At 40.9% G+C, this 15,727-nt stretch overlaps 1 protein-coding gene across 1 annotated transcript; it reads right to left on the bottom strand.

Moving 5' to 3' along the window:
- Nucleotides 1–2,882: 2,882 nt before the first annotated feature.
- rab15 (RAB15, member RAS oncogene family) lies at nucleotides 2,883–15,663 on the bottom strand (the record flags this gene model as incomplete). The annotated part of the gene is made up of 7 exons (XM_080513896.1): nucleotides 15,537–15,663; nucleotides 6,938–6,998; nucleotides 5,975–6,035; nucleotides 4,747–4,824; nucleotides 4,030–4,119; nucleotides 3,174–3,239; nucleotides 2,883–3,044 (listed from the first exon to the last, which is right to left on the bottom strand). The coding sequence occupies exons 1-7, from the start codon at nucleotides 15,658–15,660 to the stop codon at nucleotides 2,883–2,885; spliced, it is 642 nt and encodes a 213-aa protein (XP_080370022.1). The 5' UTR covers nucleotides 15,661–15,663.
- Nucleotides 15,664–15,727: the final 64 nt, after the last annotated feature.

The following is a 15,727-nucleotide window of genomic DNA, read 5'->3' as shown; positions in this document are numbered from 1 at the left end:
GTGAGCAATGGGTCTTGTAATGTATTCAAGTTATGCTTGAATGAAAGTGACCACCAGATGGCAATTACCATGACACATTTTTAATCTGCTTACACTCAGTGAAAGCAGTTCTGATGAACTGGAAAACAGGCTGATGGAGGAAATTCTGCGGTTCATTCAGGATGTGATAAAATATTGTGTTGACTCTTCTTTTTTTTTTTTTCCAAGACCGGTTGCGCTCCTAACATAGTTTAACCGACTTGAGCATATTCAAGAGATTGAGAAATGGTGCACCTGAAAGATTTCATATTTCTTGGTAAGGTGGATGAAACCTCAGTGGGAATTTAATTTGAACGGTAGCCAGGTATCACCACCAGTTACCTTTTGTTATGAAAGTAAACAATGCCTTTTCTCAAACGCTGAGAAACTTAATAAGTGGACATGAAGCTACAGATTTTCATGAGTTAGCTTGGCCTGGGGAAGCTTTGACTATATGCTACTATAATACTATGTATTTTTTCTTGCATTAGGTCATTATGCTTCAGTGACTCATGCCACTCCAATAACTCGCATTCCATTTGCGAAAAGTTTAAACCTCTAAATATACTTGTATGAATGCATCAGGAAGTTAATAACAGTGACTTTGTGAGATTTTGTTGTTACTGCCCATCCTGTTAAAAGTACAATTTTGGATGTCTTCCATGTATATTAGTTTCTCCAGATGCTCTGGTTCCCTCCCACCGTCCAAAATGATGGATTTACTGACTCCAAATATGTGGACGTGTCTGTGTTTGCCCTCTGGTGGACTGGTGATCTGTTCAAGGTGTTCAAGGCCTTCGCCCAAAGTCAGCTGGGATCATCTCCAGGATTTCACCTTCAGTGAGAAAAAACATTCAAAACATAGTTGTTGTTTTTTTAAGTTGAATCCATCAAGCAGAGTCAAACATGGCCTGAACTAAATGTTACTGGAGGAAACCCTTGCATACACAATGGATGGAACATGCAAACTCCACACTAGATTCTGCAGCGAACAGTAACCACCACATTGTGCATTCCGTTACTTTGCACTACTATTTAAAGTTGCCTTCAATGTCTCCTTTCAAGATCGAAGCATCAAGCCATCTTTATATGAAAATGACAGCATATGGCAACAAAAACATCCATGAATATGTTGAGACGGATGCTAAATCATAAAATAAATGAGGTTCATCTGAATTGAATAAATCCGCAAGTATTTACTCAGAAACATTTGACATCTTTCTCAGAGAATTACATTTTGTTTTTCATTTCACATGTTGCATGTAATACATTTGCACAAACACAGTTAATAAAAAAAAGAGAAAACATTACAGATACCTTGTGTATCTTGAGCTTAATCCAGAACATCATTCAATACAACTGCCGTTTCACATGTTGCACACATTAATAATTGTTTTGAATAACATTTTATAACAGTAAGTTGCAAAAAAAATTTAGCCAAAGTTTGTATTTTTTTTGTTTTTTGTTCTACGATGGTTCATTCTGTGTAAATCTACAACAGGCAACTCTGGTCAAATGCTTCACTTTAATTACAGGAGATATTTAACTTCACTGAAGTTGCAATAAAAGAAAGGAGAGAAGAGTGGATCACATGCAAAACTCACTCATCCCTTGTTATATCTGTAAGGGGGGGGGGGGTAATTGGCATCTCCACTGGACTCTGTACAAAACAGTGAAAAAAGGGCAAAATGACCCAAACATCGTCATCTTCACAAGGGAAACAATTCAGACCATCTAGTATATTAACGTGGACCTTGTCATACGGCATTTCCGTAAACTTCCTGGAGCATTTATGCTTGTGTTCAATCTAAAATATTTTGGAACAAAAAAACTGGTATATACAATACAATGAGCAGTTATCAAACCATATAGTACATCTACTGCTCTCAACAAACACTTCAAAATAAGAAAATACCTTCTGATTTGCTACAGGAAGAATTAATCATTTTGCTTCTACATTGTTTCCACGTCTTGAACCTCCCACCACCCTAGAATTGGACAAAGAAGCTATTGAACATGGATTAGTTGATTAAGAGTACCACTACAGCTTGGGCAGATATATTTAACCATGTTGACCTGCATAATGCGATGTGAAGAAAACGATGCAAGAATAAAATGGAATTGCTGCACATATTGAGCAATTACTGCTGTAAGTGCAAAATCCCACCACAATGAAAAAATAAATAAATAAACGTGAAAAAGCAGGACTTCACGTCGCCAGTCCAAGAGCTGCTTTACAGGTCTGTAGCCCCCTCTTGTGGTGAGTTTGTGCACTACAGCTAAAGCACTCAAAAGGACTACGTATTTATATATATATATAAAAAAAGGTACTAAAGGGGGAAGATGAAGAACAGATGTAGTTTTTCAGATCGTTGATTTGAAAGGCACCCAGCCATATGATCCATATCAGTAACAGCGCTTTAAAAAGATTGTGGAATGCAACTCTGTGAAAAGCCAGTTGTTCCTGCATGAAACCTGATCAAGTCCATCTTTGCAAATTTGTAGTAGATAGGAATTGCATGTGTTTTGATCAAAACAGACACACTGGACTGAGCAGTATTTAGTGCTTTTAGACATGAATCATTCTGTCCCATTGAGGACAGTGTTGATATTCGGGCCATCGAGTTGGTTAAGCTCCCAAACACGCGGTGCTTTGAGGTGAAAATGCTCCTTCCTTTTTATCTTCGAGCAGCTTGTTTGCATTTTTTGGCATTGCTCCACAAATACTACGGGACGCAGCTGCTTTCTCAAACAGTAGCTACCCTTCTCTTCCAGGCTATAAACAAAAAGGAACACACATTTTTTTTTTCCCCCCAAGAGTGTCCGAAGTGTGCGACGATGGCAACTGTTCAAATAAGATTCCCTTAACACCAACAGCCTTTGCTCTGGTCGCTTGCCACGCCGTCACAAAGTCCCTCCTCTTCCTCCAGAGCGGCGAGATCGAGCTCGTCGTTCATGGACATCCGGAGCAGATCAAGGTCCTTTTTATTGGCTGCCAGCACTTGTTCAGCCAGTCGTGTAAAAGTCTGCGAAACACACAGTCACAATTGGGAAGTGGGACTCCAGATCAAGACATTTCATTTTAATAACCAAGTACATTGTGATCCCGTTGCGACCTGCACATATAACCGCACCATGACCGCACGTTATCTCACCTCTGTTATGTTGTGGTTGGTAAAGGCACTTGTCTCAAAGAAGTCCATCCCATAAGCTTTGGCCAGCTGGAGGACATCAAACAGTAAAAACAGCAGTGTTTCAATAACACTAAAAAGCTTTCTATTCTGAATGAAGAGCACAAATAATCGACTTCCTCTGCAGTATGCTTTGATTGTTCTCTGGCTGTCGGATGCATTGATGTGTTGAAATTGCAGCTTTTACGGGACACTATAAAGCACAAGGAGGGGAAACCAGTCGACGGTACTTGTTATTGCTGTCCTTTTAAATCAAATGGTGCATCAGGGTCCACAACAGCTTATTTTAGGACCACAAAACACATCTGACATAAATTAGATTCAGTGTTTCTCCCGCCGAATGCGTAGTAAATAAGTTTTCAGTGAACATCACCTTGGAAGTAATATATTGTAGCACCTGTCCACCAGTGTAATAATTGATCTCCTTTCAACTGTACATGCTGTACATATTCATATATTCATGATAGTTTTTTTATTTAGGTCAACATTGGCATATATATATATATATTGTTTTTTTTTTTTACAGTATACTATTTTTTAATATTTATTCATTGGCTCATCAGGGGCAGCTGTTATAATCATGCATAAGTTGGATAATGAAAAAAAAAGGTTGTTTTATTTTATACTATACTATACTATACTATACTATACTATACTATACTCTTGAGGTTGGGAATCGCTGTCTTAGCGAACGACACAACCTTTACTAATCTAGACTCCAACATTGTGAAATGTGCATTTCCCAGTGAATATATAGCAAAGCAGTTAAATATTCACGTGCAAAGCAGTCGATACAGGGGAGTGGCTGTGACTGACCCACCTTGATACCTTGCTCAGTGGCCACCTGCCTCTTGTCCACCTCGTCCGATTTGTTCCCTACGAGAATCTTCCGGACCTTTTCCGGAGCGTACTGCAGTGTGTCACGAGGATATGACGGCGATATTTACCGATAAGGAGCAGGAACAGAAAACAAAATGAAAGAGATAAGATGGGAGAGAAGGGGGATTCAAATGTCAGCGGAGGGAGGGGGAGATGTCACAGGAGGGACAGTGTTCAGGAAATGAGACTTAGATTAAAAGAAAGTGGGAAGCGTGCCGAGATCAATAAAGAGTATATTTCAACAGAGCTATAAAGGAGATCAGGCCCATTATGAGTCAATTAATAGACATAAATCCTCTGGGAAATGACAGTAGGAAGCAGGGCAGATGAAGAAGCTTTATGAAGACTCAAAGCTGATAAACATAAGGGACCGTAAGAGGGGAAATATCTTCTAATATTTACAAGTGCAGAGTTTAAGATATGATGGAAGATTTTTGAAAAGAAAAAAATATGAAAGATTAGAAATATAGCTTGTCTGACAAGTCAGAGCATCTGTTTTGTTTTTTTAATTATTTTTAAATTGCATCATGCCGGGCATCTGTTCTCTTTCAACCAGGGCCCTGTGCACAGTCACAGTGGGAAGGGAAAAAAAATAATAATCTGTTTTCCAGTATGTCTGATTTATCTGCTTCTTAAATCCTCAATCTGAGTGACTCACCTCGTCCACATCACTGGCCCACTTCATAATGTGCTGGAAAGATCGCTCGCTGGTGATATCATACACCAGGAAGATTCCCTGAAGAAGGATGGGCAGAAAAACAGGATCAAAAACAAGAATTATACGAGTCTAATTACCGTTAGAGCCCCCGAGAAAGTCCCTGTTAATGATTTACTGAGACGACAAACATTGACAGTAAAGGAAAAAGTAATGCGATTCTTAGAAACAGAAGTTTGCCACTTGAATAGTTGCCAGTAATATCTTTTGCAACCTGTGCCATGGTCTGAATATGAAATGGTCTTCAAAATACAAGAACAACTTTCCCCATTTTGTTACGAGCTTGTGGTTAAAGTAGAATTCAACTTCAGCCAATTTAAGAGCTTTGATAGTCTGCAGTGAGTTATTGGGCTACATTATATACTGGATGGCCTGGACGCCATGTAAAGCCATCTAAAAGAGGCATCTGCAACTTGTAGCTTTGGAGCAACATGTGGCTCATCAGCCCTTCTGTAGTGGCTCCCAGAAACTTTCAGAAAATTCTGTGTATATGAATATTTTTGCTTACATTTTTTTTATTTTTGGTGCATATCACTTTTGTTTTGTTTTTTCAAAACAGCGAAAGAAGGAAAAACAGTCAAAACTACTAAAAATTTATAAAATAGATAAAAAAATAAAAAAATAAAAATGCGAGGAAACAGCTAACGTGGAACTTGACATGACACTTCAAAAATGTAAAAAAAAAAAAAATTCCGGTGTCACTAAAACTTTTCAAACCATTAGGTAACACACAATGAATCTAAATATCAAATAATCAAGAAGCAAATTTGAGAGGAAATTTTATCAAATTGGCTACAAAAGAAAAAAAATAAAAAAAAATAAATCTAAAACTGTAGCTATGAAAGATTATGAATGCATCATCAGTTTTTATACTATATTAAACCATCTTTTGTTAGTTATCTTTTTTTCTTATTAATTTCAGATAATATCTCTGATGACAAAATTGTATTTGGTGGAAAATCGCAAAAACAGGTTGCAGACCCTTGATTTGAAGTGATTCAGCCCGCGACAGAGCCGTGGTTTAGCCCCGAGTTATTCTTGCAGCTGTGTCAAATTCAATTTCTGAACTAAATTAGATTTAAATTAGTCAGGCTTCTCGTTGGTAATAATCTTGCATTAATTGGTGGAAAATCACAAAACGAGTCAGTGAAGGTTACTGGAGGTCGGCTACCTGTGCTCGTCTGTAGTACTGCTTGGTGATGGTCTGGTACCTTTCCTGGCCAGCAGTGTCCCTGCAAACACACACACGAACATGCACACACACACACGCACGCACACACAAAATGTGTTTATGGGACTATGAAATATCTCCCTACAAAGTTACTTTGATTTCCTTCTATCTTAAATGTGAATCGGTTTGAATGTGACTGTTTGGTTCTGTGTTCGCTCCGAGACGGAACAGTGACCAGGGCAGGGTGTAACCACCCGAGTCAGCTCAAAGTGACTGCACCCCCCCTTGCCCGAGACCCTGAGTGGATTAAGTGTGATAGAAGACGGATGGATGGATGGAACTTGAGTGCGCCCTTAACTTGATAACAAAACACTGTAATTTAGCCTAACATCCTTATGTTACAGTTTGGGCCTTAAGCTAAAGCAGAACCTGATGCTATGAAGTCAGCAATGTCTATTCACCACATCCCCACCACCACCACCAATCAATCATCTCTGAAATATGGAGTACAATTGCTTTACATTGACAGAAGCCATTTTTTTTCTCGTACATTAATCTTCTTTACCTACTTCAAGCAGGTATAGAAGATGGGCTACGGTTGCAAGGAGTCAAGCTGAAGTCAAGGATATTTCCTATATTTTGAGGAAGACTTTAATGCAGAAAAGTTCTTGAGTAAATAGATCCATCCCTACCCATCACCAGAGAACGTATGTTCTCTCGATAAGATTCTGAGTGCAGCCTTCATTCTCTGTGCGTTATACACTGACCATTCACCCCACCCACCTCATGCAGAACTGTTATATTGTGCACGTTTTTCAGTCTTGGATTTAGAAAAAGAGATAAAGGCAGCATGACCTTAGTGATTGCAGCCTTGAATATCGTCAAATTGTACAAACTCACAGTTACAGGGGAAGTGGAAGATAAAAACAGGAATCAACAATACGTTGCATTGTATGAGCTTACCATATCTGTATTCGCACTTTGACCCCATCTATTAGTAGCGTCTTCATTTTGAAGTCAACCCCTGTAAGAGAGAAGATGTGGTTAAGAAATGCATCCTTACGTCCACGGAGGGCAGTCGAATGCCTCTGCGTTCACAGTGACTCTTTCCACTGACTGAAATCAATTAACCCAGCGCGCGCGTGTTAAAGACAGAGGTTTCACCAGTATCTGCTTGAGCTTTGTAACATCATAGAAAGCATTAAAGCAATGAGAGCCACATTGTCCTTCTATAATCAGCGTGTTAGAAGATCGAGCTAATGATCCAGTGAGCCGAGGCCTTGTTTAACTCTCTTCTCCTCATCGATTGTGGGGGGGGGGGGGGGGGGGGGGGAGATGGTAGCTGAGCACTGCATAATACCACCCAGGAGCAAATGAGAAGAAAGACAGGGGAGCTGTGATGGGGAGGGATGAAGCCACGCTTCACTGATCTCTGGTCTATTTCAGATGACTGGGTGTCATGTTGTTCATTGAAAATCATGAGCAGAGCCAATTTCATTTCTATCAGCGTTGTGTCCACTTCTGCAGACCAACACACACATACATATATATATATATATATATATATATATATACACACTGAGGGGATTGTGGGTCTCTGCTTCTTTGCATTTATATAACAAAAACTGAATCCAACTACTGATTCAGGAATTTATTCTCGTCAAGATGGGATCGGAGGAATGTTTAAGTGCTTGCTATGGAAACACAACTGAGGAAACAATGCACCTGCAGGATGGCACCAGTATAAGGAATGCAGTGAGCATAAATCCACATGTTTGATGAAAAAAAAACAAAAAAACAAAAAGACACTGTGCTCTAATATAAAATCATAAAATGATTACAATTAGTCTCGGCTTGATCGTTTCCTGTTCACTTTATCCAATCATCCTCCAAGACTAACGCATCTAAATCAATAAAGAGCACAGTGTTCTTTAGACTGGGCTAATCCTCTGGAAATCAATTAGCAGTTCATTACCATGAACCTGATATTCAGGACCCCCGTGCCGCAGCCTGTAGCTCACCAAGAGAAAAACCCACCGAGTCCAATCGATTCACATTACTGGAATATCTGCCCACCGTCTGCGCTTCTAATAGCTGGATTTCTGCGGGGTTGATACTCCAGGAGTCTGACGTGAGGAAACAGCTGACAGATGTGTTGTCGCTGGCCGGGGTGATTCTCACGCTGTATGTTTGGTCTGAAGAAGCTGGAGTCGAGCCAAGACTCCACAGAGACTGAGTCGCTCCATCACGACAGTATGAGGCCTCATTTAAGTTGTAATCCAGCCTTCGCCTGCGCTGGAGAGTATTCAGACCAAGAGTAAGTGAAAGGTCAGCATAACAATCAGTAGCTTTCTCTGCCTGAGGCTTGAGACAGAAGAAAATAAAGAGAGGGGGGGGGGGCAGTTATTGAAAAAGGCTGTCGTCCTACATTATTGTCCCATTGAAGTAGAACCGTATTAAACTAGAGCTGAAATTCATTCATGCAAACAGGAAAGATTAAAATATAGAATACAGTTACAGACTAATGGATTCCTCCGCGTTACAACTGACTCAACAGCTACAGGCTGGACCGAATGTGGAAAATCGAGAAGGCTGCACAGGCAAGTCGTAATAAATGAAAATCAGCAGAAAAATGAAATTAAACAAAGTGTCAGCCGACGCTATCTGCTGCTCCCAGCTGTTAAACAGTTGCAATCTGACTGCTCTCTGTTGTTCCATAACAGTAAAATAAGGCTTGGTTGCACTATTAAGCTCCAATGCAAACAATTTATTACCAATGATGCAATGGATTGAGAGAAAAATAAATCTCTCTTTAGCTCATAAAGATGTAAAATAAACCAAATAAAGGCAAATTCAGGCAAAAGTGTGATGCTCGTATCCAGGATGAGTCTGAAAAGACAGCTATGTAAAGAAATAAATGTCAGACTGTTGTTGATTACGATCTCATTTTAGTATTACTGCACTTTCTATAAAGGCACCACTCCCTAGAATTAAGCATCATCTCTGTGAGAGAGACGTAGTTAAAGTGAATCGCATCCTTCAATTCGACATATTCAAGCTGAATGCACATTTACCCGGTTTTTCACCTTCCACTGCAGCTTTTGTAGCCGCGAATGTGCGATCCTAAACCTTGAAAGCCGAGCTTGAAAAGAAGCTATTCCGCCGCTTCTGCCTGGTCCCTTTGGAGATAGCTGCGACAATGGGGACAGGAGCGACGTGCACAGTGTGAGAGACAGCAGTTAATTCAACATGGCGTGCTGTCACAATCAGCAGTGTGAGTGCCATGTAAAGACTAATAGGTACACACCCAAAATTGACTCCACTAATTACCTGGATGACTATGTCTGACTACGCAAGATGGATGAGGCGGTGATACGCGTCAGTGTGCTGTGGGTCATGGCGACAGGCTCCCTAATGCATTGACGGACGCTCTGACACCGACACTAATTCACGGGAGGGGGGGGGGGGGATCTGCCATCCGTGACTAGTGTTACCCGCGGAGGACAGACAACAACTGTCACCGGTTGTTGTCTTTAGGGCACAGAAGGATGAGGAGGCCAACCTTTTTATTTACTAACATAAAGTTGCCACACGCCATCGATCTGCACCGAACGTTTAAGCGTTGCAATGCCGACGCGACAAACGACACAGCTGTAATGCCTTCGGGACGAACGGCATACTTTGTCACGTGTAAATATTGAGGCTGATAAGTGAGACGGAGTTGCAGCATTATCGTCCTTTCTGGTTCAAATAAGCGCTGGTGGATGTTCGGAGTAGAGTTAAGTTTTCGTTCCTAGCATGTTTTGTTTGTGGTTTTCAAAGTTCTTCTGTTTTCTCTCACAGTTACCAAAAAATAATAACATACATTTGAAGCTAACTGGCTTCAATTGCCCACAGTTGTGTGTGTGTGTGTGTGTGTGCATGTGTGTGTGTGTGTGTGTGTAACAGGCTGTCACCGCTCTGCCCTGTGAAAGAGAAGCAACCTGTCCAGAGTATATCCTGCTGTCAGCCATCGCCAGCGGCGATGTAGAAGATGGGTTGATGAATGGATGGTGGTGTGGTCAGTTCTCTCGCCTCACAATGAGGAGACCCAAGATCACTGAAACCAGCAGCGTCTAAACTCATCACTGGCCCACAGACAGAAAAATAACAAATGTCAGGGACACTCACTGGAAGTTACGTATTGGTGGCAGAAGGCCATTTTTTTTTTTTTCTCTGATCAGCTTCATGTTGTTGATAAGCTCACAACTCAATTACAGTTACACATTTTCAACTTGCAGCAAGTCTATAAAAGAATTAATCACAGGCCCCAAAGCAAACTTCCATGTGTGCAGAGTTTTTGTGATCTCACTGTGGGAGTATCTGCTGAACAAACCGCAACATGAACTATTTCTCTGACGGCTGTACTGATCAATTGTTGATTTTGTGCCCCATTTTAAATGACCATGGAGGACTAATTTTTCACGATGATTTTAATTTTGTCATGTCATGGCACAACAGAAGAAGCGAGAAAATGTACAAATCAACATTTCAACTCAACGGAAGGCAGGGGGAAGAAAAGCTGAAAAAACTCCAGCACCTGAATTCAAAAAGAAGCAATCTGACTGAACTTTTGGGGGCTGGAACTAATCTGACAGGAGCAGCTCCACTGTGGGACTTGAGCTGTCTCTGGTACTCCGGAAACTGAAATATCTGCAACTCTGTCACAATGTGAAGAATGAATATCCCAGGAGGAGCACTGATTTTGAACTTTGCTGCTCATCATTGCATTGATTGTCCAATTTGTCATTTCCACATGAATAGATCAAATGTGGAAGGTGTCAGGCTGGTTTTAATGTCATGTGGGGAAACAAAATAAGTGTGTTTCATCCCGTTTCTACCCATACTTTTTTTTTTTTCTATGGTCAGATATTTGGTCAAAGTTATTAAATAAGTCTGTATACTTTGTGCTATTGTATGTATTCACACATTAGAGACGTGGCACACTGAGCAAAGACACATTATATCAGAAGCACCCAACCTTCATCTTGTGCACCCCAACCTCTGTGTAAAAAGATTTCTTTTGTTTTTTAAGATTCAACTCGTAGAAGAAAAATACAACTAGAAGTCTCTTGGTAGAAACTGTAGTCTATAGTCTCACATCAGACCCTCATTGTCTGTAGAAAGCCACAACACGAGGTGGCTTGATAAACCTCTCGACAACAGGAAAACCATCTGTAGTGGTGTGATTCATGCCTGACCCTCTGGACTAATGAGCTTGTCAAGCAGCTGCAAGGCGAGTGGCCGGGCAGGTCTTGACCGTAACAACGCCGGGATCGCCACCACGAGGACGGCTGCTTATTAAGTGATGATATAGAGCCGGGCGGGGCACAATATTTCATGGGAGTTCTGACAGCCGGGAGCACCGACGAGCCCGACGACGAGGCCGCCGAGGTATCAGTGAGGGGAGATTAAATCCAGCCAGTGTGACTGAACGCCGTGACTAAATCATCCCTACAGCTGCACTTTGCCAAAAGGATCGCGGGCTCTGGAGCCCAGAACACTGTGACCTGTGAAAAAAAATGGGATGCCTCACCGAACGTTCGTCATTCGGGTAAGATCAAAACTCCAGCTGCTCCATTTACTTTCGACTTATTGACTTATATTGTTTGAGATGTCTTGAATTGCGGTGAGCCTGCAACCACGGCATTAAGTCATTTGCCTTGTTGAACCTCCAGCCAAGTGAGGCATTTATTACCATCTTGGATCCCATTCAAGACTCAAATCACACAAACACTTTCAGTTAGAGTATTTCTTTCAGAGTGCAAAAACGGGTTTCCAATTGATCTAATAATGCCCCAAAAAAAGACATTTATAGGCCACAGTGAGCATAAATCCAAACAAAGACAATTACAGTTGCTAATCTACCCCAAAAAGGCCACGGCAGGCAAATATCAGTTAGTTCATGACTGATATTTATTCATAGGAAAACCCAGCACATACAAACATTGTGCGCAGCTGCATAATTAAACAAAAAAAAAATAGAAGAAAATTTGAGTTTGCAAAATGTGCAATATGTCACAATAATGTGATGGAACTGCTGAGAGCAAGGTGATAAATAAGTGAAGCATATAAAATGTCTTTTTGTAATTTCACACACGCATAATCCGAACACCATGGCGCCGTCAACAAAGATGGGAGGATTGATGCATGTGAAGAAATTACAAAAAAAAGCAAAAGTTTAAAAGTGATGTTTAAAAAGTAGAGAGCAAAAAGAAATAAATTCCAACAAAAACTACAAATATAGAAGAATCATATATACAAGTTCAAACGATTCTTTTGGAAAGTTTAATATTTTTATTTTTGCAGCTGCAGACGAGTTTTATTTGTTGGGATTGAGGGCAAAAATGCCTTTTTCTGCTTGTGAAGGTTGCAGAGTTCTCTCCTGTTGGCTTTCTTCACTTTCTTGTTTTTATTTTTATTACCTTTTGTTCCGGACGCTGGTTACGGCCATGCATTTTGAGAGCTTTTGTCTTTTTTTTTTGCTTTTAGTGCGGCTATTAAAGACTTCCATTCGCTTGACCAGCCGCAGACATAGACAAGATGCTCAGTGTAACACAGCAACACCTTTTAATCCTAAACCGTCATAGTTTGGATCACCATCCTGGTTTGGTCTGGAAGACATGACCTGCTATATCTTGCTGAAGAGACCCAATCACATCCTGGATGCTTAAAACTCTATGACTGCCTCGGGTCACTATGGATCATCTTCTAATTTAATGGCAATCGGTTTGGGCTGCAGGAAAAATCTGGTTTATTGCACGTGTCTCTGTTTCTCACTCTCCATGCATTCATATGTTACTATAAAATTTAACTAACATCATGTGTCTTCTGTAGTTTGTGCCCTCTCTCCCCTCTGTCGCTCTCCCTCTCACCATTTTCTCTCCTACAACCAGTACAGTAGTACAGAAAAGCTGCCTCCACTCTGGTTCTGTAGTTTTGCACAAGGGACTTTTTCAAATTTGTTTGCTCATGTTGTTGGGTTTCTTTTCTTTATAAAAGAAGGGAAAATGCAATTGGCAGTGTATAAATTGAGTTGAACTGAAGCCCTTTAAATCAACATCTGAGCCGAGAGAGAGAGAGAGAGAGAATTTTGGATTTATATATCAATGACTGTCCTCACCAACCCTTTTCAGGCAAATTGGAAGGAAATCAAAGCAAAGAAATCCGGAGAAAAAAAGTCTCCTCCCAAGAGTTGAGATGAGTGGAACAGCAAATAAATAAAGCAAATACCCATGAGAGACGATAGTAAGCAGATTTTTGCAAAGTCTCAAAGTGCGATGGAGCCGTTAGTGTCTGTGGGGTTTTTAGTACTGCGCTGTTTATCCTACCATCTTTATGGGGACTAGAATGAAGGATCTTTTGGGATAATTAGGAGCAAAAAATGAGTGGAAGGGGCCGCAAAGAGACCTGATAAATAATGGAGCAACACCTGAGGGGGACATGGGAGAGACTTTATATCCCCTTGACTGTGAAGGGAAATTATTCATTGATCCTCCGCAGTGGAGCACTGATGGTAGTCACTCTGGAGTCTTCGCCTTCCTTTATTTGGCTTTTGTGGACCTTGTTAATCAGGGGACAGGAGTTTTAGTTATTATGGACTCGTGAAAGGCTTCCCCTTTCAGCTTGTAAACACCACCTGCTGCCCACCACTAGTCTGCCTTCTATGAATATCTGCACTCCAACTGCTGGCACCACACAAGAGCCCGATTCTTAGCACATCCAGCTGTGATCGCGAACATGAGGCACAAAAGCACCAAAAAAGATCACTACGTTCATTTATTTCCCAGCATACACCGGCTGATTTTTTTTCCCTGTCAGAGACAAAAAGGGCCATAAAGTATGGCATAAGCATCACTCTACAGGGTGGATGTTTCCTGTCGAGATCTATAGGTCTCTGACTTAAAATAGCACACTGCAAGTTTCGCAAGCGCGTCAGTATATATATATACATATATCGTATATAAAGTTTAGTGTCACATGTGGAAGACTTTCAAAATACATTGGGGCATTTACAGGAAGCATTTACAACAAAAGCATCCACGTGGCTGAATAAAACAAGAATCCACTAAATAAATAGTGATGCCAGTGCAGTTCTTTCTTGCCCTTTACATTGTATTTGTAATACAATCACCTTCTGTAATATTGAAGCTAAATGCCAGTTTCATGATTCATTGTGTTGACGAAACGTTGCCAATGTTTTCACTGAAAAGTCATCTATCCATCACAGCCAGCATGAACAAGCTCGAGGCTTATCTTTCTCCTGCCCACCACAGCAAACGTCTGCACCTCACCTTCTTCATATCGAAGCAAATTGCTGTAAACAATGTCAAAAAAAACAAAAAAAAACCTAATGCCTCACAAAATTGGAGCTGATTGAGAGAAAATCTGTCTATTAACTTCATACACATACACAGAAGAAGACTGTCCAGCTTCTACACAAGAACAGAAAAGAGACTGAGCTGCAGTATGTGGTTATAAATAAATAAATAAATAAGCCCATACAGCTCAGTGGTACATCCTTATTTCCTTCACCTCAAAGCATAAGCACATTATGTGCCTGTCATGGTCTAACCTCTGAAACCTGACTATGAGGGAGATATTCTGCGGAACTCGGGCCAGTAGAAATGATTTCTTGCAGTCCGTCTGTCTGTCCGTCCATCTTCTCTCCCCCTCAGACAAAATGAGAGATGTCGCCTCTCCAGCAGGTCCTGGGCTGACCTCAGGGCCTCCCAGTAGGAGGTGAACATTTTACACATTTAGTAGAAGACAATCCAGCGACTGGTTTGTTCTCCACCTGGATCTAATGAGGAAGGTCAGCGGTGTCACAAAAACAACATACGGGACATCTGATGAGTGCAACAAACTACTTCCCAATCCTAACTTTCTCACACGACACCATCTGTGCATGGGTTTTCCCTCTGGGTTTGGGTTTCACGATCCAAAACATGTTTAAAGGTTATTCTGTAAATGTAAACTTGCCATTAGGGGGGAAAGCAATGAATCAGATTAATAATAGGTCATCACTTTCACCAGCAACCCATTGGGGACGTTGGTACCTGGGGATTTCCTGACCCAGTTTGGCTACTATCATGGGTTGCCTCATGTAATACACCCCACATCCTCTTTGAAAATATTTTTGCATGGGAATAGGCTCATACAACCTAGGCAGAGAGTTGGTAAACTAAGTGAAGGCGCTTTCCCTCTCAGGGCTTCTACCAGCCAATGCAATCACACTGGTTTTTACAGTTTTCAGTCTCTTTGTTCCACATGGGGTCCTTCTCTGCACTGTTAAAGCTTACCACCACCTCTTAAATCACATTATCATCAAACAATTGCAATTGACATTGGAAAAAATGTAATACAATGTGCACAAAGACATGGCAATATATGCAAATGCAATCAAGAAAACACATGAAGGAATCTTTCCATAGATGGGAGAGTAAATTCCGACAAAGTGGTGTAAAAAAAATGAAAAGACAAATAAAAAACAAAAACACGCAATGTCGGTGCAGAGTCTTACCGATGGTGGAGATGTGAGACGGGTGAAATTCGTTGTCCGTGAATCTGCATAACAAACATGTTTTTCCGACCCCGGAATCTCCAAGAAGCAGGAGTCGGAAGAGCACATCGTACTGCTTGGCCATGGCGCTGCACGGACAGTGGTGAGTGAAAGAAAAAGAACAGATAAAGAGCCCGAGTCAGCTAACTCAA

Source organism: Blennius ocellaris, assembly GCF_963422515.1.
Source record: "Blennius ocellaris genome assembly, chromosome: 18".
Taxonomy (NCBI): Eukaryota; Metazoa; Chordata; class Actinopteri; order Blenniiformes; family Blenniidae; genus Blennius; species Blennius ocellaris.
This window is presented reverse-complemented; position numbering and strand designations above follow the sequence as displayed.